Source organism: Lepidothrix coronata, unplaced genomic scaffold (genome assembly GCF_001604755.1).
Source record: "Lepidothrix coronata isolate B3197 unplaced genomic scaffold, Lepidothrix_coronata-1.0 Scaffold8, whole genome shotgun sequence".
Lineage (NCBI taxonomy): Eukaryota > Metazoa > Chordata > Aves > Passeriformes > Pipridae > Lepidothrix > Lepidothrix coronata.
The window spans coordinates 883563-907492 of NW_016690188.1; the positions used below are offsets into that span (position 1 = coordinate 883563).

At 37.5% G+C, this 23930-nt stretch overlaps 2 protein-coding genes across 2 annotated transcripts in view; one reads left to right on the forward strand and one right to left on the reverse strand.

Annotated features, from left to right (window-relative positions):
- Positions 1-23930, forward strand: part of NRAP (nebulin related anchoring protein) — a 50502-nt gene that overhangs the window by 25477 nt on the left and 1095 nt on the right. The window contains exons 21-41 of the mRNA XM_017803896.1: positions 198-296; positions 1804-1908; positions 2384-2491; positions 3110-3421; positions 4433-4537; positions 6606-6704; positions 8558-8662; positions 9048-9155; positions 9607-9720; positions 11072-11269; positions 13168-13272; positions 14290-14388; positions 15181-15285; positions 15648-15755; positions 17363-17674; positions 19266-19370; positions 20039-20137; positions 20255-20359; positions 21895-22002; positions 22656-22967; positions 23215-23367. Of these exons, the coding sequence (XP_017659385.1) occupies positions 198-296; positions 1804-1908; positions 2384-2491; positions 3110-3421; positions 4433-4537; positions 6606-6704; positions 8558-8662; positions 9048-9155; positions 9607-9720; positions 11072-11269; positions 13168-13272; positions 14290-14388; positions 15181-15285; positions 15648-15755; positions 17363-17674; positions 19266-19370; positions 20039-20137; positions 20255-20359; positions 21895-22002; positions 22656-22967; positions 23215-23367 (2964 nt within the window). The remainder of the gene's footprint in view (positions 1-197; positions 297-1803; positions 1909-2383; positions 2492-3109; positions 3422-4432; positions 4538-6605; positions 6705-8557; positions 8663-9047; positions 9156-9606; positions 9721-11071; positions 11270-13167; positions 13273-14289; positions 14389-15180; positions 15286-15647; positions 15756-17362; positions 17675-19265; positions 19371-20038; positions 20138-20254; positions 20360-21894; positions 22003-22655; positions 22968-23214; positions 23368-23930) is intronic.
- HABP2 (hyaluronan binding protein 2) overlaps positions 14566-23930 on the reverse strand; it is a 32666-nt gene continuing 23301 nt past the window's right edge. Inside the window, exon 14 of the mRNA XM_017803899.1 lies at positions 14566-14749. The gene's annotated coding sequence lies outside the window, so the exon portion shown is untranslated. The remainder of the gene's footprint in view (positions 14750-23930) is intronic.

Genomic DNA, 23930 nt, shown 5'->3' on the forward strand with positions numbered 1-23930 from the left:
GCATGCTCTTGTACTACCCTTCTCACCTCAAAATACCAGCACTGGGTAGTATTTGGCAGCTTATTTTGTTGACACCTGTTCTGAATTTACAGGGTACTTTTGGCTCTATCAGTCATGTACTTTTTGAAAGTGCTACATTCTGGGGGGAGGGCAAGTAGTGTAGAAAACTGTATGTAACTTGCTTTAATTTGCTGCAGAAAAAGTACAGGCAGAAGGCTGATGCTCTGAAGTTCACCAGTGTGGCTGACAGTTCTCAGATCAAGCATGCCAAGAAAAGCCAGGAACTTCAAAGTGATGTGAGTCTTTAACTGAATTTGTCTCTTTGCAAGTAGTTTACTCATAATGTGGCCATTCCTGACATAGGTACACACCGAAGTGATGACGGAAGAGAACCCAGTCACGAAGCCTTTCAACGTATAAAATTTCTTCAGATTTATTTCTAATATTTATTAATATTATTAATATTAATATTTATTGTTTATGTTTAATACTCTCATGGAGTTCTTTGAACTAGAGCAACAATGACAAAAACCAAACACCAATCGGAATGGAAACAGAGGCTTCTCATAAATGATGTTACAGACCAGAAAAGGAGGGGATATCTCTACAGACAGTCTTGGTGACAAACTTGTGGGTGGTGTAGACTGGATTCAAGTATGGCTGAAATGTATTCTTGACAGGATACCTGAGTATTCCAGAGTCATTAATGTCATCTGCACAAAAATTGGTTATCCATGGGGTATTAAAGCAAGGAAGGAAGATGGAGGGAAAACACAGTGTTCCCAGCTGACAGTAGACATTAGCACAGGAACTGATATACATCCATCCTAGGTTCTGTGTTTCCCTCCACTGAGGGCCCTGTCAGACTACTTAAAGTTGTATCAGCCCTGTTAGACCACTCATTCTTCAGCTGTTATTATTTTCCTTTTCTGACTCCTCTGTGTCAATAAAAACCTGGCACTTCCTTGAATGAATGTTGTGTCAAACATGACACCAGACTGAATCAGAGGAGAGCACCGGTCTCCTAACTCCTGTTACTTATCTCTTGTGTACTGGACATGCTACCTTTCTGCATGTGTTTTGAAGTCAGAACAGTAACCATGGATTTAGAGGTTTATAGTAGGGACATTTTTTTTTCTTTTCTGTGAGATGTAAGAAATGTAATACTCTGTGAAACGGGACATCTTTTCATAGTTTTTCAACAGCTCCTCCAACAGCTTTGGGGGCTAAAACAGAGCAATTCATTTCTCTGTTGTTGTAGCCCTGTGAGGTGATTGGAGATGGAGATGATTGCTACTTGGATCATAAAAGGTCCTTGATATTTTCATTCAAAGTTGGAACATTAGTCCTCACTGGAGTATTATGTTAGCGATTACATTTAGGTCACAAATGTTCTCTGCAGATTCAATTACTTAGTATTCTTCATTTCATGCCTAAAATTCTCTGTTTCTGTGTCCTATTAAAGACTTTCATTGTACTTAAAAAGTAGCTGCAGTTTAACATTGGATGAAATATGCTCTTGCATACATTTCATAGAGAGTATAAATTACTGCCAGCTTTATAGCCAGCTAAGTTATGTATCTTCTTCTAGTTTCCCTGAAATTTAACCATGAGTAGTTTGGTCAACCTGTCTCTTTAGGTCAGCTTTTAAATTAATATTTCACAAAAAAAATTCATGTTAAAGAATAACCAAATAAATTAACCCTAAAAAATCCCTGAATATTTGGGGTGTTTTAATCAGTATTCCTTCAACATTAAATGTGGGCTGCTGCTTGCTGACCATGCTTTGCTTTCTGTGGACAGGTTGCCTACAGGTCAGGAAAAGAGCAGTTTCTTCATCAATACACCATCAGCAAAGATGACCCTGTCTTCATACTGGCCAAAGCAAATGCTGCCAATATCAGTGAGGTACTGTGTAAGAGAGATTTGGATTCCTCCACTCCTGTGAATAGTTACAACTGCTGTTGAAATATTTGTTCTGTAGGTAAAAGTTAGGTTCTTTCTCTGAGAAGGTCCATGTGTTTTAGATGTAAAAACTTTATATCTAAATTTAATTACTTGCTCTTAGTAAATACCAGTCACATCTGTTGTTCTGAAGACTTGCCACTTTTAGAGTTTGAAGCCGTGCATTTTTCACATGCTTCCAGAGAAGTGGCACATTGACAGTTTCACTAGAACCAGTGAGATAATGGGGTTACAGTAACCATAATATCCACAGTTACAGTATGTAAGTGGAGACACCAGGATCTGATCCCTAGTCATATGGTTGATGGGCATGGAATGTACAAGGGACTCATGCTACTTGAGAGCTTTCACTGTGAATATGGAACAAATAGAATATCTTTATAGTAATAAAGAGACTGTGTTATTGTCATCTCTTTAGAAACTCTACAAAAGTAGCTGGGAGAAGCAGAAGGAAAAAGGATTTGTGCTTCGTCTGGATGCTTTGTCATTCTTGACAGCAAAGGCAAAGAGGGATCTGGCAAGTGATGTGAGTATGGAGTCCATCATCCTTCTTTATTCTTAGGACAGCTGACAGTCCTGGTTGCTGCTAGTGTTGGGGATCTGTCACATATGTCTCAGTGCCCTGAGCCACCCTCACTCGATTCATGCTAAGGAGCAATGGAGGAGTTGTCTGGGTGATTGGCATTCCATAATTAGTCAGAAGGCTTGCTCTGAGCAATTCAGAGCTTTTCCCCACATGCTGACTATGTTTTCCTATTCTCATTTTGACCAGAGGGTGAATTTTAGAACTCAAAATGAAGCAGAAATCTCCTGTGAAACATCATAACTTAATACGTCTATGCCTGGCCAGAAAATTCCTGCAAGAGCCTTCTGACCTCAGAGCTTGAAGAATGTTGTTTTTCCTAAAGAGAGCCAAAAAGAAAAGATTTCTCACAGCTTTTTGTGAACATATTATTATTGAGAAAGTGTTTATTCTTTATAAACAGTAATTTCTAAGGTATTCCAGTTCTCCTTTGCAAATGATCTTCTTACTTTATTGAGGACCCAGCATGTCATAACGGTGACAGACTATTGTTTTACACTGGTAGAGCTGTCAGTTTGGCAGCTTAGATAATTTACTCTCAGTCTCTATTTTTCTTCACAGATTAAATATAAGGAAGGGTATGAGAAGATGAAGGGTAAGCTCATTGGAGTAAAAGCTGTGGAGGAAGATTCGAAGATGGCTCATTCCCTGCAAATGTCAAAGTTGCAGAGTGATCTGGAGTACAAGAAGGCCTTTGAGGACACAAAGAATAAGTTCCAGGTGTCCATGGATATGGTTAACCTTGTCCATGCCAAAAAGGCTCAGAATTTGGCCACAGACAGAGGATACAAGACATCTCTCCATCACTACACAGTCCTGCCTACTGACAGGAAAGTGGCGTGGGCAAAGTGGGCCTATGGATTGCAAAGTGATGTAAGTCCAGAGCTTGATGTCTTTCAATACCCTTTCATTCAGCCCATTCTCAGCCCCAGTTAGGGCTGAATTTCTTCAGACATTTATGGTTGTAATACCATGACATGTTCATGCACCTAATTTTTCAGCTATTAAACAGTTAATATTAAAACAGTAAACAGTAACCACTTATTTTCTCAAGAGATCATCTTTGAGAAGAGTTATGATTCTGTTTATGAGCATGGCTTCTTCAAAACCTACTTCAAATGTTAATAACACACTAGGATTCTTATGTGATGTACATTTCTTTTTTTCCTAATGTGCAGGGCAGTTAAATAATGTATAGTGATAAAATTGGTGATAAAATTCCATATAGAGACAACATGTTCAGCTGTAACCATCAGATGAACTGTGTGATACTGTAAACAGTTACTATGTTAGATTTTCCATTCTGAGGTTTTAAGTCAGAACTTTTCAAGACTGAGATAGAAATGTGTACAAGTCTTGTTGAGATATGGCTGCTGAAACCCTTTTGACACCTTTGAGAAACCTGACTTATAATCAAGCTTTTGATGTTCAGTACTGTTGGTAGGAGAGATTTTGTGAGGAAAGTGAGAAGTACTCCTGTACTCTTCCTCCTTAAAGACACATGAAAAACCAAACCAAACAAAATGCTTTCCCTCCAGTAAAACGAAATGGTAGGGTTTGGGAAATGCTAAGGATCATTTTCTTGTAATTGCAAATCTTGAATTATCTTTTAAGCAATGCTCTCTTTACCATAAAACTGAAGTTAGAGTAAAAATTGCAAGCAACAGTAAGGTGTAGACTACTTCTAAAAATTACCTTGCAAGTGTTGGTGAGTCCTGATACTTTTATTTCATTCTGTATTTTTTTTGCTTTCCTTACAACAATAGTGAACAAAACCAAACCAGGCACTAATTTGACTTGGTTGTTGTTCCTGAGATGTCTGAATCTTTTAATGGCATTTTAAGTGTATGAGCATAAACAATAGGATTTTTTTTCCTTTGTCAGAACCGATACAGAGCAGATTTGAACTGGATGAAAGGAGCAGGATGGATAGCCACTGGGTCATTAAATGTGGAACAGGCTAAGAAGGCAGGAGAACTCATTAGTGAGGTGAGATTTCATGACAGCATGTATCAGAATTTGCTGCATAATGCCTGTAAAATGTCTGTATAAAATTAAAATAATTTCCACTCAAAGGGGAAAGAAAAAGGCGTACCACATGAAAGGCCTCAAAACCAGGGATAGGACTGGTAATTAGAGGGAAACTAGATACCAAACACATAGCAGTAGGAGTCCATATAGCCTTTGCAAAAACAACGTAGGTGACAAATGATATTATGAATAATAATGGCAATCAAACAGTGCTCAATTGCTACCCACTAGCCTACCTTTTTAATGAAGCAAAACAGGAGAGATGATGAAAAAATGGAGTCATTGGACCCAGAACCTTCTTTTGTAAGAGATACATGATCCTTCTTGCTCCTTTTCCATATATATTCATGTTAGCTATTGAAATTCATATAGATATCTCTGTCTGTAGCAACCCATCCGCCCAAGTAGTTTTCATTCTTATTTCTCCCTATAACCATTATCACTTACAGGAGAAGGCAAAGTCTAGAATCCTTTGTGCCCATCCCATGAGGCCTTCAAATGACATTTTGGTGGAAATGGTTAAAATATTCTGTTATTTCGCAGGGAGTCCTACTGGCCAAATCTGTTGCCATAGGAGACTGAATCCTGTGATTTTTAGATACCCATGATGCAGGAATCATCTGTCCATTCACTCAGTGAGAAGAACAGCATAACCAGGGGTGCCCTGTCTCAGAAAAATAGTCATCCTTTCACAACTGACTGATTGCTAACACTACTTTTCCCCCATGTAATCATCTATAATGAAGAAGGATGATTTTTTTACACAAAATAAACGAGATCCTCAGGTAGTGTAAAGCCAGGCAGCTTCATTAAAACTAGTAGAGTAAGGCTTGCTGGAATAGTAACAGTGAATCTGGATATGTATTCCATTTTGATGTTATAGTAGTGAAAACTGCTGAGTAGAAATTTCATCTGCTGAGTTGTTCATCTTGACCTTTTTGTGAGTGCTAAACAATGTTGGGTTGCTATGAGCCACGTCCTTTCTTACATACACACTTCTAAAACTGCTAGAAGGCAATTGCCAGAATACAATTTCTAGGAATTTTATGTAGAGATGTTCTGGTCAACTCTGCTTTGTCTCTAAATCTAATCAAGACAAAGCATAAACCACTTTTGTCCCCAGTTATACTTACTGCTCCTTTTAAAGGGATTTCTTTCTGAAGCCAAAACATTACTTATAAGCTTATAATACCTTAAAAGTGTTTATGTGTTTTACATTAGTATTTTGAGTCACCAAAGGGTCAAGATGTTGCCTCAAATAAACTTCTGTAGATCACAGCTCAGTTTAAAGGAAAATGACATGCCATGAGTTCATCACAGGCATTTGGAATATTTAGTATGTGCTATTTGGAGAAGTTATAAGAGTATTGATGTGTTTAAGGAAACTCCTGCAGGAAGGGAAACTGTTAGTGACCTGGTCATGTGAAAAAAATGTCATTTTGCCATCGAACAGCCTTAATCTTAATTATGTATATAAAAAAAGATGTCTTAGAAGCTACTATGTGTCCTTTACAGCAAGCAAAATTAATATAATTATCTAGAAGATATGCCATGACAATAAGGTACAATGCCAATGGCTGCACAGATTTGATGTAGGTCTTAGAAGGAAACCTAAATCACCAAACAGTAAGTTAAATAATTGACATTATTAACACACTTCAACTGCATATAATTTCTTGCTTAAAGAAGGTATGGATGAAAAATATAATCAGTCATACTCTATTTGAACTAACCTAATAAGATTTTAAAATCCTAGGTTCTGGAGTATTTGGGTAGGCAGAATCTGATTTTGAAATGTTTTCCTTATATTTAGAGAGAAATACTTCAATATTAATTGGCAAAAGGTTATTGTTAAATTGAAACAAATATTAATCTGAAAGTACCTAGGACATAAAGATGAGGAAAGAGGAATAATAATTATGTTCACAAATTCACTCTAATCTCCAGCAACCTATGATTTTTCTCTTTCAAATAGCATGAAAGAGCAGCACAAAATTCACAGCTTTGATCTTTTTCTGCTCAACAGAAGAAGTACCGTCAGCATCCATATGCTTTGAAGTTTACCAGTATTAAAGACACTCCTGAGATGATCCAGGCTAGAATTAGTTATAACCAGGCTGTGGATGTAAGTTATAATGTATATACATTATGATTATAAGAGTGGTATCCTCTTTGAACGACCTGATTGAAGCACTGGCTTTCTCTCTCTTTCTTTCTCTGAGATTATCCTTGGGAACCATGAAACTTTTGTGTTCTGGTGTGGTGCATCCCACAAAGAGCATGTTTCTAACTTGGAATGGGAAGTCATCCCACTGAAGTGAATGGGATTTTCAAATAGAGATAGCTTTCTGTGCAATTCTTTTTCAGAAGCAAAACTTAGGAGTAAGACTGACCTTTGACCTTCAGAGACTTCTGGCCTTTTGAGATTCATTGAGGAAGAACACATTTGGGGTTCTTTCCCCTTTTCAAACAAATCTTTCAAATTTTAGTTTCTGCATATTCTTCAGAAACAAAATGTAAGGCAGCATGACAAGGAAGAAAAAATAAATTATTTCAAGCTGTCATCCTGCTGAGAGAGAAATCCAGGAGGGGAAACCTTAAAGAAAGAATTGAGGCTGTTTGGTGTTTAAACATGTTTATTTTTAATAGAAGAGCGATTTAAAAATATTGTAGACTTAACTGGGATAATGCAGAAGTGAATAATAAGCAAAAGTCACTCAAAAAAGACAAGTTTCAAACATGAGAGGATGTTTTATTGTGAAAATAGATATTTTTAAAGTGAAGGAGAAGATGAAAGACTTTGTGTAAAACATATGCTATTGTAATACTTATAGTGTCTGTGCCTTTGGTTTAATTAATAAGATCCAAAAGGCTTACATCTCAGACAGGATAAATGTAAGTCATTTTGTTCCACTGAGCCTCAGTCAAAATCAGTCTGGTGCTCTACTTCTTCACATGTCGAGTTCTTATTAGTTTTCCTCTTAAGGAGCTGCAATACAAGTGGGCCCAGTTGCTAAAGAAAGTGGAAGCAGGGTGAAATGCTTCATTCTAATCTAGAGAGTCTCAAACTCTCCTGCAGTAATAATAGCTTGGGAAAGGCAAGTCAGGTGGTCAAGACAGAGGTCATATCTAAGGCCAAAAAAATGGTGTCTGTCTGTACTCATCGGAAAGTTATGGTGTCAATGTAAGAAGAAACTAAGCTAGTTTCTTCTTACATTAATATGAATTACATTTAATTACAATTAATATGAAAGATGAGAACTCTGCATAGTCATTGCAGGCAATGATCCAGTTAATTGGACAGAACTCACCTGTCTGCAGACATCTGAAAGTTAGATAGTCCTGGGCCAGCTCTATATTGTTCCTTCAAAGGTTGATACAAATAGCCTTAGAGGTCTGAGACATACAGCTGTTTTATGATGGGATCAGTCACCTTCTGATGTTTTTTAAATCTCTTGCCATTACCTATTGAACATCCCCTTGCAACTAGCTTTGGAATAAATTTGGAGTAATTACACAGATAATTACCATCACATTTATCTGCTAAAAAAAAAAACATCTTTGGAGAGATGTGTTTGGGGAACTTCAACTCTCCAAATTTCTGTGGAATTTCAGAGCGTTGGTGGGCCACTCGTGAGTGCACATCCTTAATAATTGCTGTTTATTCTTCTTCTCCCTACTCACATATGTTGGAAGTCTTATCAAATTAATATTCAAATATCTGAATTTTCATATATCTTGACTTACATGCTCAAAACTAGAAGGAGTTCCTCTCTAGCATACTCTAGCTGATAGGTGTATCAGACTCCCAAAGCTTTTTGAGTACATTTTGACTGATATAACTGCCTGTATTTATTAATGCTACTGTCACTTTTCTGTAGTGTTTGCTTTTCATTAACCTATCTGTTAATGTTTTAGTGTAAGTCATGATTGAATGTGTAGTTAGTACTTGCTACTGAAATTCATCTCTATTTGCAGAGGCTGTACAAGGAGCATGCAGAGAGTATAAAGCATCAGTATACACCAACGACAGATCTTCCTGAAATCCTTCAGGCCAAATTAAATGCTATGAATATCAGTGAGGTATAAATCTAAGTTTTAATATCTTAAAGGAAGGTTGATAGTGCTTTGCTGTTTGTCCTACACAGGAAATCATAGAAATTTCTTTCCTTTCCCTCGTATTTGATCATTCTATGGTCTAAATATTTCTGAAGTAATATGGGAAATCAAATTTCTTATCAAGTTTCTCCTACATTAGAAAGATTAAGAATGAACAAACAAATATATTTTCATAATGGACATTTGTCATGTGATAATTCCTGTTGTGCATTGATAGTTTTGTTTACTTTAAGCCATTGCTTTAGAATAGAATGAAACTAATGTAGTAACATTTCTAGGATCTCAATAATGCTGCACTGTCAACCCTCTGAACAGCAACTCTGCTTTATTCCTGTTCCATATTTCCTAGATTCGTTACAAGGAGTCCTGGGGAAAGATGAAAGATGGTGGTTATCAACTGAAACTAGATGCCATCCCCTTCCAGGCAGCAAAGGCTTCGGGTGAAATCATAAGCGATGTATGTGAACTTATTGCTGATGTTGTCCAGTAGGATATGTCAGTCACTCCAGACTGTATCTGCTCTGTTGAGTGACTCTTGATGGAAGCAGCATGTCCAGCCAACTCTACATCTGGGAGACATCTGGCCTTGGACTAGTTAGTTGTGCTTTTGGAGGCGCAGCCATAATGAAGTGTTATTGGTAACTAAGCAAAGGAAGGTTTGTGAAAGCAAGCATCCATTAGCAAAGCTGACCAGTTTACCTGCTGCAGTGACTGGGCAGTCTCAGGTATTGTTCAGGAGCTGTCAGGTGAAGTCTTCTAAGCATCTGCTAAAGGTTGATTCAGATTTGTTATTGCAATGAGTATCATCAGAATTTATTGTCCATAGTGCTTTTTTATTCAGGTTTCAACAATCAGACTAATGCTTCTCTTCACTCCTATCCACATTTGTATTCTTATTTCCTTTTTAGCACAAGTATAAAGAGGCATTTCAGAAAATGAAAGGACAGATGGCTGGGTCATGTGGCCTGGATGGTGATATTCATATTGCTCATTCAGTCCATGCAACATCTCTGCAGAGTGATGTAAGTAGGAGAAATGAGATGGGGGCATTTTTTTTATTGATTTCCTAACTATAAGTAGTTCCTCATGGAAGATGCATTTAGCTGTGGATTAGCTGTGGACTAGCTACTTATTTAAAACTTAGGGCTTTCTCTTCCACTTTCCAGATATTTTAATATAATCATGATATTCTTGCCATTCTTTTATGTCATTTGGAGTAACAATAATTTGACAATAAAAAAAGACTGTGTTCTTGCACTAACCCCTGCTCATGCCACTGTTTCCTAGCACAGAATATTTTACTCTGTAAAACTACCACTCAGAGGCAGGTCTATTTGGGAATTAGCAGTGGTCTTTGTACAGAAGTAAATTAAATTTGGTAGAGATACAAAGTTTTTCAGTGTTTATTTTCAATTTACTGTTTTCCGGAAAGACCAAAGGATGAATGAATTTATGAAATATCAAATTGGACTTTTTTGGTTGGGGAATGGTTTCTACTTGGTCTTGAGATACACTAAGAGTCACATAATTTGTTCATTGTCTATAAGAATTGCAACTGTTCAGTGCATTTTGAACACTGTGGCTTGATCCAGAAGGATATATGGGAGTGTGTTCATGGTTTTCAGGAGTGTTGGTCTGGTACTGGCAGTCTTTTTTGTGTGATGGTATGCTTAGACACACAGGTAACAGTAAGTGTCTGAAGAATTTATCCATCAGGTTACTTTAAGTCAGTTTGATGATCATCAATAACTCTGTATGTTCATTATTCCAATGAACAGCTTGAACAGCTTGAATTTGCATAATCTAATAGGGAAATGTCATGTGAAAAAAGTTCTTTGAAGATTTCTGTGCCTTTCTTTTCCTGGACAGAGACAATAAGTGAAAAAAAAAAAAAACCACCACTAAAAATTACATTTAAAACTGTGAAATGAAACTGGCCAAATCAACAAATATTTTGAGTGAGGATTTGTACTAATTCTAATATAAATAAGGCTGTTTGTATGTTATCTTCAGGTAGTACCTTCCTCTTTTTGTTGTGCTTTCTAGAAATGAAGTGAATTAAGATTTCATTTACCAGTTTGGTTAATTCTATAGATTTGATGTATCCAGTTTTAACAAAAAAAGAAACAAAAATCTCAGCTTAATTGAATATAATGTAGATGGCTACTTTTTTGATGAAGAATAGGCTGCCACATATTCTAATTATAACTGTTGATCTTTCACAGTATGGTTAAACACGTTAGGGAACTTACTTTTAAAAAGAATAATTTATACTTGAAAATGGAGGAAATATGGAGAATATCTCTTCTGATCAAAACCTGAATTCTCTTTATCATACTGGGATATCTATGTAGTCTGTTTTTAATTTAATAGGTGAAATATAAGCAAGGTTTTGAGGATACAAAGTCTCACTTCCACCTGCCACTGGATATGATAAACTTGGTACATGCCAAGAAGGCCCAGTCTTTGGTCAGTGAACAAGAATACAGGCAGCTGCTACACCAGTACACCTCTTTGACTGATGATGTGAGGCTGAGGTGTGCCAAGAATGCCTACAAACTACAGAGTGAGGTAATTGCAAAAAGTGATATTTCTCACTTGGTTCTGATGCAAGATAGTTCTATTCCAAATCATAACAGCTGACAACATGTGTTTGAGCAGCAGCTGAGAGATAAACAATGGCTGTCCCCCCTTGATTGTATGTAGGAACGAGATATTTGCCTTATTGGGCAGTTGTACAACATGTGTGATCACACTATACTGAGAGATAAAGTATAGTAGTCTTTGATGATTCGTAGAAGAGTGTTTGCAAGTGAGAGTGATTACACTGTTGGCGAAATACTCTTTTTAAGGTCTTGTTAACAATGCAAACTGTTTACCAACTGGTATTTTACAACTTGGTTTTCATCTGGGTGAAATTCATGTGTGCTCCCACAAGAAAGATGCCTGTTGTTAAAAATGTGATTTGTAAGAGACTTACAAACTCTGACCCACATATTCATTGAAATTCTAAGAAGTATGAGCTTAACTCCCTATGTAGTCTTAGTAAAATTAGCTGGATATTGCCTTATGAATTAGTAAGCAGAGCCGTGAGCAAAGGCCTTTTCATAGATCATATTGTCTCTGGAGACCTCAGAAGGGGATGTATCTTAAAAACTTGTCTGGGCAGAACATGTTATTGTATATCAGTTTAAAACTTTCAGTCAACAGACTTAAAGATGGCAGACTGTGTTCAAACAAGTGTAAATATCAGCTGCCAGTCGTGCTGCCCTAAATTGGGTGAAAACACATAAAATCAGAGATTCTGAGGAAGGTTTCCATCCATGCCTGTCTTTGAGTTGAGTATGAAATGCTAATTGGCAGCAACACATTTTAGAGTTGCAGAATTTACTCTCTTACCAGCTGGTGCTAATGGCTGAGAAGAGATGAGGACCATGCTCTAGCTTTGTGCTCTCTTTTTTTTCCGATTCATGAAGGATATTTCCCATACACAGCATCATGGTGCCTTTGAGTCTAAGGATTAGCACTGGACAGACCTGGATGGAATAGGAAGTAGTTCTATTCTCCTAGGTAGCTAAATAAAATAAAGGCATAGTCTATTTCCATTATAAGTGGTTGACTGAACCAAAACACTTCATTAACTAAAGCTGGTTCTGCCCTCAGTAAGCAGTAGCAGTTTCCACATATCCATCAAGTAGGCAAATCTGCTCTTTACTAGTTATTTGGTCTTTATAGATCTTTTGAAGCAGAAAATAAGATGATCCTCATCCTCCTCCTTCTTGTTATCAAATCAAATAACATTGTTTTAATATATGTATTAGTAACGGATTTAAAACTTTTGAAAAATTAATATTTACAGTGAGCCACTGCTAGATTTGTTGGTCTGGAAAATATTTTAACAAAGATTGTACAGTGGCTTAGTGCAATTTTCCTTAGTGTTCATTACTTATATTATGACTGTTCAGAACCATTAAAAAATCAAGGCTATTTTGTCTGTAGTTTCTCTTATTTAAAAGTTAATAGCTTTTATTTAAATATATTTTCTTATTTGATAGATATATTTATAAATAAATAATATCTAGGTGTGATTTACATATTATATATGAAAAAGATTCCTGTACCTAGAAAAGGTTTTTTAAAGGTTACAAATGGAAGCTAGGAGTTGAAGTATTATTTTTACACTATATATCTACTATATAGAGTATATACTATATATATATACTATTTATATGTTACTGAGACTCAGTAGTCCTCAGAATCTTGCATCTCTACTGTAGATCTGTCAGAGCTGTGTGCACACTGACATACACCAACAAACACAAGATTGTAGGGTAATGCATATGAACTCTCTGTGGTAGATACTAATTTTAATGGATTTGTTTGAATATGGTTATTGTGTATTTTTGGGTGAACAAATATAGGGCATCTCAAATGAAAACCTGTAATTACTTCTGCTTGGTTTTCCTTAGAATTTATACCGCTCTGACATGAACTTTATGCGAGGAATCGGATGTATTACTCCAGGGGCTCTAGAGATTGAAGGAAAGAAGAAAGCTTCTGAACTCATCAGTGAGGTAACAAAAGAGGGTTTTGATTTCTCCACTATGAACAAGAGTTTGCCAGATGTCTTTCTATTAAACTGGGTTGGCAAAGTGACTCACTGGATAATGCAAGACTCCCTCCCCTTACTTTGATCATTCCATTTGTGTCCTAACTGCAAATGGGTAAACCCGATGGAGTTCAAGGCTTTGCAAACTTTGCTAACTTTTTTTGCAAATCTTTTCTCCTGTGTTTCAGACCCAGGAGGTAGTTATTTTATGTTATTTATTTTAGAATTAAAATGCACTTTTTTGACTAAACATGAGGCTGTGCCTATCTATAATAACTGCCTTGTATTGTTTCTCCAAAATTAGACTGTGCTGTGGACTACCCAGTATATTCCACTGTCCTCAGCTCTGCTCCTGCTTTACAATCTTAATCTGTTTTTCACTTGCTGCTTTTGTGTGTTATTGTTTTTCTTTTGTTTCCTCTGTCATGTTCTCTTTGTACAGTCTCTTCTTGTTTCAAATCTTGGATCTTTTGCCTATATTCACATAGATGTGAAATAAGAAAAAATAGGAGTCTTCTTCTAGTGAACAGATCCCTGCTTGCAGTGATCTTGCAGTTGTTTTGTTAATGGTTCTTACATAGGACCACAGGCCAGGTGAAACCCTGATTTTCTTACAAAAAAGTTCGGTGGGCTTATGCATTTCCGTCTCTCTCTGGGTTAGATTGCCTTTACTGTAATTCCACTAGCCCAGGTTAATGACACCAGGGGATGAAATAACCTCATTACTGTTTTCAGCATATTTAGCACAGCGGCATTATTTATTTTTTTTTTACACCTTATTCCTTATTTACTTTTTATTTCCCCTGTGAGACTTGAATGCACCAAATTGAGAATAGCAAAAAGTAAATTAGTCTGAGGATTAATAGACAAACTAGAGTTTTAAGCACAAGAAGTAGTACTAGACCACTGGTATTGGAAAAAGTCCCTTGTCTGACAAGACAATTTAGTTATTCTGTTCATTTTTCTTTGTGTGTGAACTCAGAGTAAATATCGTCAGCAGCCACATTCCTTCAAGTACACATCGGTGACAGACTCTCCTGGCCTCCTTCATGCAAAATTCAGCAATATGATTGCTAATGAGGTAGGCTCTCGTAACGTGAATCAGAAAATATGCTTTTCAAAATGCAGCAGGCTGGGGATGGAGAAGTGGGAAAGAGACAACCCTGTTCTGAAAGCAAAATGCATCAAACAAAAGCAAGCATTACTTGTCTGTGCTTTTTCACAGTTAGATCACATTTTATTATTTCCAAACATTTAATACATTTTCAGTTCAATCTCTTTGAAAAAGCTTAAATAATATCCATGCAATAGAGTCCCATTACCAAGTTTTTTGCATGAAACAGACTCAAAAATCAGGACTATGGGGTGTTCTCGAGGGAGCTCATTTGCATAGTGTGGTCCACTTTTGAGGATTGCATAATAAAGAATCACTTTTCTAAATTCTGAAAAAAACAAGAGAAAACTCATAGAAAAATTATCAAAATCATATATGAGGAAAAAATTCAAACTAGAAAATACAGCCAGTCTACCAGAAACAGCTGCCCTTTTATTTAACACACATTCATGATGCTCTTAACATTCTTAGGTCTACTTTTGGCCTGCTGGGAACATAAGAATGCAAGGATAAGAATGCAGTGGGTTGGCATCATCATAATATATTTATAAAAATTAACGTAAATGGTTTTTATGCCCAGCAAAAGCCCCACATCTTTATGCCCAAGAAAAACTTTGCAATTGCTATGGTAAAATCTTAGCTGTTTTTAATGATGGCTGACTATAGTTGTCATAATCATTAACAGCTTAAGTACTGCTGTTATATTATTGAAACAACAGAGAAAATTAACTGCAGTTGTGGTTTCGATCTCTTTCCTAGCGCCTGTATAAAGCAGCAGGAGAGGACATTCAGCATCACTATACACCAACACTGGGTCTGCCTGAGTTTACACGGGCAAGAATAAATGCAGCCAACCTCAGTGATGTAAGAATTTATCCTGTATTTCTTGTACTTATCTAGGATGGAATATGAACTATGCAGTGGCAAAGAAGATGGATAAGTAGAGAACATTTTAGGTCTTTTCTGTCTATGCTTCCCCTGATTTGATTATAATGATATTTATCTCAATTAGTACACATGTGGTTGTGAGTAATTTAAATCTACATAAAGAACGAGACATGTTTTGTCTGAGTTAGTAGGATTTCCCAAAGATAGTTTAAAAAAATCCTTTGATTATAAAGAATGAGACTGTAACACAGAATAACAAATGAAAGAGGGTTCCTTTGTTTGTTCCTTTGTGCATTTAAAAGTGGAACAGCAGTCTACATGTGCCTTTCCTACTTTAGGCAAAATACAGAGAATCTTGGCATAATCTACGTGCTCAAGGCTACAAGCTGACAATGGAAGCACTCCCGTTCCAGACTGCCAGGGCCTCCAGAGAAATTGCCAGTGATGTGAGTTGAATGATTCAACCTCCCTTCTTGCCTAATTTCTGTTAACTTCATGTAAAACAATGTCTAAAGCAGATTTTACTGAATTAAAGCAACTCCATAACCATGTGAGACAAGTGTGGGACAGAATATATTACTTATGAATGAGATTCTTTGTGTGAATTAGAAAAAAAAGGAAGAGGAAGAATCGCTGCTAATCGGGAACCAAGCCAGGTTAAACATCTTCCAGTGGGAAATAGCTAATGAATTACAGTATTTGCAAACAGAAAAAACAAGGAATCTGTTCCTTTTCAGGCTTTCAGCTCCTCATATGATAAAGCGCCCACTAACTCTGTCCATTCTGTTTTGAGCTGACTTTTGGCTTAGTTATTCCAAATTGAAATGAAGTCAGAAAAGCCAAGGCTTCTTTGAATCTCTGAAAATCAGGAGTTACCTCTCTAGTTAGGAAGTAGAAATCAGTGGAAGTTCCTGTAAATATGTATCCTTAAGTTCTGAAATAGAGGAAACAAATAATCTTATCTTCAAAAATATCCTATATTTTGGATTGTTGTTTGCAAAACACTCAGACATGGTGGTATCCATTTGTCAGAAACCCTAAGTTCACCTCTTCTTCACGAGAAATTTAATAAATTCTATGAAAAGCTGATGATTAAGCTAAATTTAATAAAAAAATTCCTCATTTTGTGTAGTATTTAGTGGCATATTTTATATCTAATGTGATTAAATATGAATATATTTCACATGTGTTTGTTTTATTAAGCAACCATTTCTAGCTCTTATTTATAATGTTTACTTAACCATATTTTACAGAGTGCTTTTGGTTACAGCTTCAGATCTGCTCTAGAGGGTACAAGTCCATAATAGAATTACATCCACTTACAACAAATCTGAATTTGGCCCTTCATCTTGGAAGCACTTTATAAACATTAGCTGCTGTAATTTAATCCCCACAACTCTCTTGTGTGGTAGATAAGTGTTATTATCCCATTTCAACTACATTATGAACTCTTCAGGGCCCAGGCCTTCCCTTTAAAGTTCTAAGCACCCTGTTGATGCTATATAAATAAGCATTATCATCATCATCACTATTTCACAGAGAGGATAAATGCAAGATCATAGAGAGAGTCATAGTCCCAGCTAAGATGAGAATGAGGGGTTGCTGGTTCTTACTCTTTCCATGAAAACTGAATTTACTCTTTAAAATAGCTGAGTGGTATTTGCAAATCTGAAGGCTATAGAGTGCACAGTGTTTTGCTTTTGTGTAGATTTTTTTCCTTCGGTCTTTTCTTTGTTTCTCTTATGTTCTCATCCCTAGTGATGGGAATAAAATTCTCAGACAGATAATAAAAGTACCTGATTTGAGGTTAAATATGATCAATGCTTTGGGCATATTCAGAAAATGTATTGAGATGTGCTTAACTTTAATGTTGCAACTACTGTGGTATTTAAATTTGAGATCAATGCGATATTCAAACAGTTGCTTTCTTGTACTACATACCTTGACTGGTTTTACAGAAAACATAGATGTTTCAGTAATTTAAGTTAGTTAGCTAGGTATCCAGTCTAAGTTTGGCACATTTTCACTTTTGCCTTATTTTTTTTATTTTTAGTACAAATATAAACATGACTTTGTGATGGAGAGAGGAAAACACATCGGTGCCAGAAGTGTTCTGGATGACACCAGGTTGCTGCATTGCTTGCATGCTGCCAAACTGCAGAGTGAACAAGAGTATAAGAAGGGATCCCAAGAAGTGTGGTCTCAGTATCATCTACCCATGGATATGGTGAATCTTGTCCATGCCAGGAAAGCCCAGGCCTTAGTGAGTGATCAAGATTACAGGAAGAGACTGCATGAATTTACAGCACTCCCAGAAGACATGAAAATGAAGTGGGCCAAAAAAGCCCACATGCTACAGAGTGAGGTAAAGTCTTTCTTTCTGTTAACAGCAAATTGAATTTAGCAAAAATATACCAAAGCTTTGAGTGACTGGCACAAATTGTGTATTGACATCGGGAGGTGTTTTTAGAAAGACTGTTTGTAAATTTATGTACATGCAGCAGCAAGATTTCGTATTCCTCACACATGGAATATATGTGAATCAGAGGTTCTCGTGTTATGAACCTGATGGAAAATCACAGTGGTCCATGTTACTTATTCTAGAGCTGAGGGATAAACACACTTGTCTCTCAGCTGTTTGGATCACAGCCAGTCAGGGGTTTGACAGTCACTGTTCTACATGCAGAACTCTTTGAGCAGGAGGTTAAATGCTGATTTGAGATACATAAGAAGAGATATTAAGAAGGTAATTTTTCAAACCAAAATGGTCATATCAAATAGCCAGTTCCCCAGATGCATTTGCAGAAGTTGCTAATGTAAATTGAGACAAACTTTAATGACGAAAGTGATGAAATCTCAGCATGGGCCACATCCAGACTCAATTCGCCTTCAAAGCACTGGGGATATTGTAACCTTCTTTCTTACTTAGTGTACCTGCTATCTGGTATCCCAAATGTATTTTTCATTGCCAGAATTTTTGGGATACTCTTTGGATGGTACAAAAGCTATTGCTGAATGTAGTTCTTTGCTTTTCCAACTCTCATTCTTACCTTCTCCTGTAATGGTTTACAGATGGCATGCAGGTAGTTAGATCCGGAAGGCAGGATTTTTTACTATTTACTGATGTGTGGTGGGGTCTCACATGATATGCTAGTGGCAATTTCCAGAGAACTAGTCCTTGGACCCAAACACATATTTCAGAGCTTGCCTTCAGGGGGACAGGATAAGAGACAGGATAAGAGATAAGTAAGAACCTCAGCACTTGGCTCTTTGCCTTTAGAGCCCCCAGGTCAGGAATCCAATGGAATATGAAGATGATTTTGTCTGATACCCTCACTATCTAGTAAAGTAATGTACAACATATATGAGTGAGTTGGTTGTCATGTCCTTTTTCATATGGGGGGAAAAAACCTGAAAAAATGGATGATTGGATTAAAGTCGCACAGTGAGCCACCATCACTCTGAAGTGAAGTCAGGATTGTTGGGATTGTGGATACTTTACTGGCTTCCACTTTTTATTGGGTCTGCCTGATTTTCTTTACTAGATTAGGAGGTAAAAGCAAGCCTTTAATGTGAGTAGAGAAGGAGTAATGTGTCCTCCTAGAAATGGGGTTAATGAGGAAGCATGAACCAGATAAAATAATTAGTATTCCTGACTTGAACTCACCTCAGAAAATTATTTCAAAAGAGGTTCTTTTACGCCCAGTACAAACAGGTTATTACTTACTGCTTTGAGTCATACTAATTCACTCGTGGGGCCTTCTCTTGTAACTTGCATATGATACATTATTTAATTCCTGGTGGAATGAACAAATGCAAACAGTTTGGCTTTACGATCTGATATGTGCATGGCAAATGAAAAACCTCAAAATGTGAATATGAATCAGAGAGTTTTTTAAAAAACCTTAATAGCTGTGGATACAAAACTGATAGTTAACAATTTTCATTTTTAACAGCTTCGCTATAAATCAGACCTGAACTTCATGAAAGGAGTTGGTTGGATGGCTCTGAGATCTCCTCAGATAGAAAGTGTAAAGAAGGCTGGAGAGCTCATCAGCGAGGTAACTGATAAATCTTTCATGGGATAGCAAGTCTGTAGGAATTGTTTACCATCAAGACTCCTCGTTACATGACACTTACGAATGTAGCTTATCATTTCCTTTTGATGTGGGAGCCTGTTTATACAAGGTGTAAGTTACCAAGAAGCAGTACGGGAGACGCAAGTCCACTGTGTGACACCTGCTGAATATTTTCCATTCCAAATGAAACACAAGAGTATAAGCAAAACATGTAGCAATAAATAAATGCAGTAAATTCCATTATGAAATTCTAAGCAGGTGGTTATGGAAGTTATATAGAAAGTTACAGCACTGACAACCACACTGAAAGGGCATTTGACTGCTCAGTATCATGTATTAATGGAGAAAAATTATGCGCTGTCAAAAGTGTAGTGTTCAAAAGCTTTTTGCATGTGAATTTTCAGTGGGAAGTCCTTGCACATACACACAAAAAGAAGTTTGGTGCCTGGGCACCACACAGGAATGATACAGAGGCATCCCCAGTCCCTAGCTGAAAGAGCAACTGAGACTTAAGCAGAACAGTAGCTTCAAGAAAGTGTCTTTTATGTTTTACTCCAGTTATCACACACTCAGAATTGTCATATATCATTAACTGAAGCATCTCATGTTTTTTTCCTTTGTTTGTGTTTGTTTCCTCCTCCACCTCTCAGATAAAGTACCGTCAGAAGCCAGAAAGTTTGAAGTTCACTGCCGTGGTTGACTCTCCAAATTTGATTCATGCCAAAAACAGCTACCTCCGGTGCAGTGATGTAGGTTTCATTTTAATGTAAAAGTGATCTTAACTTTTGTTGTACTATAATTCATAAAAGAAGTGATCTTGACATTGCTTCCAGTATCTGTTTCATTCAATGATTTTGGCCCCACAGAGACTGTACAAGGCTGGAGGCTCTGAAGACAGGCACAGGTACACTCTGCCTCCTGATCATCCGGATTTTATCCGAGCCCGACAGAATGCGCTTCAAATCAGTGATGTAAGTAAACCTTTTCCTTTGAGGAGGTCACTTGGTAAGCTTGCTTGGGAATAAAAACCTTCATGTATGTAGAAGCCAGGTTCTCTGAGCCTGACCAAATCTAAAGAAAGCCAGAGGCTGTGAACAGCCAACCTGTTTGTAGTTTTGGGCTGGAGGAATCAGGAAAAGTCTGTTCATTTTTCTTTCGAGAATTCATTTAACTTTCCAGGGCAGTAAGCTATTATTAAGGATTTCAGACCTTCGGTATAGTTATGGTTAATTACAAATTAAAATATTTTTGCTTATGTTTGGATGAGGAAGGAGGGAGAATCCTCTTTCCTTGACTATATAATCTGCTTTTCTGAAGCTGCATCACTGTGTTGAACATAGTCATAGTTGTCATCAATATGGATGTAACTGAATCTGTGAGTGGAGTTGGTGTAAAGAGAATTTGTTTCTATTATCTCATACAGAGGAACTCAGTCTATTCCTGATGTCCTGTTCCCTGATTAAATAGCTGTTGTCTTTACCTGTAGGGTCAGAATGACCTTAGTTTGTAAGAAGTTTGTTTGGTGGTAGATGCTATATAGGTGAAAGAAACAAGTAGGACTCACAGTTTTTGAAGTGATATAGGAGAGGGTAAAAAGGCAAATATTGTGTGCAAAGACTGCACACAAAGGAAAGGTCAGGCTGTTAGAGGGGTGTACAGTTATGCTTGCGTTGCTTCTATCCAGGCTGTTCTGCAGGATTTCTAGCATCTCAATGTGTCTTCAAATTTAACACCACCTAGCACTCCTTTCACCAGTGAAACAGAAGGTTATCTTTTTAAATGTGGAGTGGATTTTGTGCTTGTTTTCATATGGTCACAAAATCCAGAAAGGATGAATCAAAGATTTACAGAAAGCAAAGGAATAAAATCACAAAGGGACAGACGAAAGTGTCAGCTAAGATACCATGACCGTGTAGCAGGACCTGCAGACCTGAAGCTATTTTAAGAAAGCTACTAATGGAAGAGGAACCAAATCTAGAGCAATTTCTCTTCAGGATGTAAATGTGCTACACATCCTCAAAGTCACATTAAATATGTTAGAACTGGCTGTTATTCTGTGTGAGTTAATGAAGCCACATGTGGCTGGGGATAGAGACAGGGATCATTTGAAAAGCTTGAAATAACTGGTATTGAAATTATGATGCCAGGAAACCCAAGACACTGCGAGTGGATGCATCAAAAGAGAGAATAAGGGCAATATCAATGCAATATTGATGTGACTGATGCATCACAGTTTCTAATAGAAATTAAATCACATCAAAACCAACCACATTCAAGTACAAAAGGAAACCCTGGTGGCACTTTTCAGATGAGGCATTTTATCATTATGGTGAATAGAAAAGAAGTTGAAGTACTATAGAACTGGATCAAAACCTTGGAGATGGCACTGATGACTCTTGATACAAATAAGCCCAGTAGGATAAAACATTTATTATTGCAGTTATGGGACTGTGTTTAAGAAACTGCAGGGGGAAATGACTGTTTTGTTCTTTTCTTTTCAACACAGAAATTGTATAAAACATCTTGGGAACAGACAAGGGCATCTGGCTATGATTTTAGAATTGATGCCATCCCATTCCAGACAGCAAAGGCTTCGAGAGAGATTGCCAGTGATGTAAGAATTGTTCTGCTTCAAACACTTCCCAACCCTCTTCCTATGCCATCCCATCCTATAAAAATAGGTGAATTCTGACATAAGTGAACTTTGCTCTGGTGTGGAAAATTGGTGATCCAGTGAAACTCTTTGCTGGTTAGGGTTAAGTGTAAAGATTTCCAACTAAAGGCTACCATTAATAATGTCCAATACCAGGCTGCCCTCTTTCATGTCCTAAGACTTTTTCTTGGGAAGGAGCCATATTATGATGTAGTCAACATTACCTTACCTTACAAATAAAATAGGTACCAGGCTATGAATAGTTAAAGTGTGGTCTAGAATAAAGTGGGTCATCTTTGAATACGGAAGATCACAGTAGTCAAGAAAGCTAAAGATGAAGGAGCTTCATTGCTTGAGTTGTGTATTGGGTGTGCCCAAGAGTGCAACAATGATTCCTTTTGAGCATTTTGCCCCCCCAAGTCTTTCCACTGTTTTAAAAATGAGTAAAAAAGGTCATTCTTCTAAAGCATCTTGTAAGATTAGGAGTTATAGTTTGATATCAAACCCCTGGTCTTTGTGCACTGCAGGAAGCATGATTGATAGCTAGGGGACAGTAATGGAATTTGAAGGTAATCTGAATGTGAAAACAAGATTTTCCTCTGCACTTCCTGCAGTACAAATACAGAGAAGCCTTCCTGAGAGACAGAGGCCAGCAAATTGGATTCCTCAGTGCAAATGATGATCCCAAAATCAGACATGTCCTCAGAGTGGGGAAACTCCAGAGTGACATCCAATACAGGAGTGATTATGCCCAAAACAGAGGACAGTTCCAGAGTCACCTCAACCAGCCAGGATTCCTCCATGCCAAAAGAAGCCAGCAGCTTGCAAGCAACCTTAACTACAGGCAGCTTTTGCACCACTACACTTGTGATCCTGAGCAGCTAAATGTGAAACATGCAAAGCAGGCCTACAAGCTGCAGAGTGATGTAAGTACAGCTGAGTGACATGGTCTTTCCATGTGCTAGGGACTGTCTGTGGCAATATGCTTTGCAGACCTTACCTTCAACAACATCAAGCTCTTGAAAAAACTACAGTCTACTTGCTAAAAATGAATAATCTGTTTATTACCAACTCTGTTGTTCTTTATATGCTCTCTCTTGAATACCTAGGGCATGTGATTTGATTAGAGCCCAACAAAACGAATACACACTGGGGTATGTTTCATTCTCTCAGGTGAAATACAAGTCTGACTTGAACTGGCTCAGAGGCATTGGCTGGACTCCCCCAGGTTCTCACAAGGTGGAAATGGCAAGAAGAGCTGCTGAGCTGGCCTACCTTCGGGAGATGGGATTGCAGGGTGCTGCTGCTCGGTACAGACCTGGAGTTGTAAGTAGAGTAAACCCAACAAATCCCAAGAGCTCTGTTCTTTATGGGCACACATCCTGTTTAATACTTTTGAGTGCTCCCCGGAGTCTACAGTTCTCTCTGTTGTTTGAACAGGATATGTACACTTCCCTCATGATGCTCTGTGGTTTAGTGTACATATTAATTTGAAGGAACCTCTCAAGGGAATTCAGCAGTGTCATGGCTGAGAAATTACTGTAGGGACTAGGAAATGCCATGGAATGGGATTTACTTATGTGATGGGATGTGTTTCCCTTGACTTGTGGATGTTGTCAGAGCTCCGAGTGTCCTGGTACCTCTGTGGAAAGCAGAAGTAGAGGTGGAAGGAACTCCCTGTGCAAGTCCCCTACTCTTTTCCTAATTGAAGCAGGACACCATGTGTTGCAATATAATTATGTGATGCCATGTGATCTCCACTGGCAACCATATTGACAGGCTGAGTGTAGATTCCTAACAGCATAATGTGTGCTGTGGGAGGCTTTTTGCAAAGAGGGAATGCTCCCCTCCTCCACCTCTGTCCAGCTCAAGATTAAAGAAATTACAGA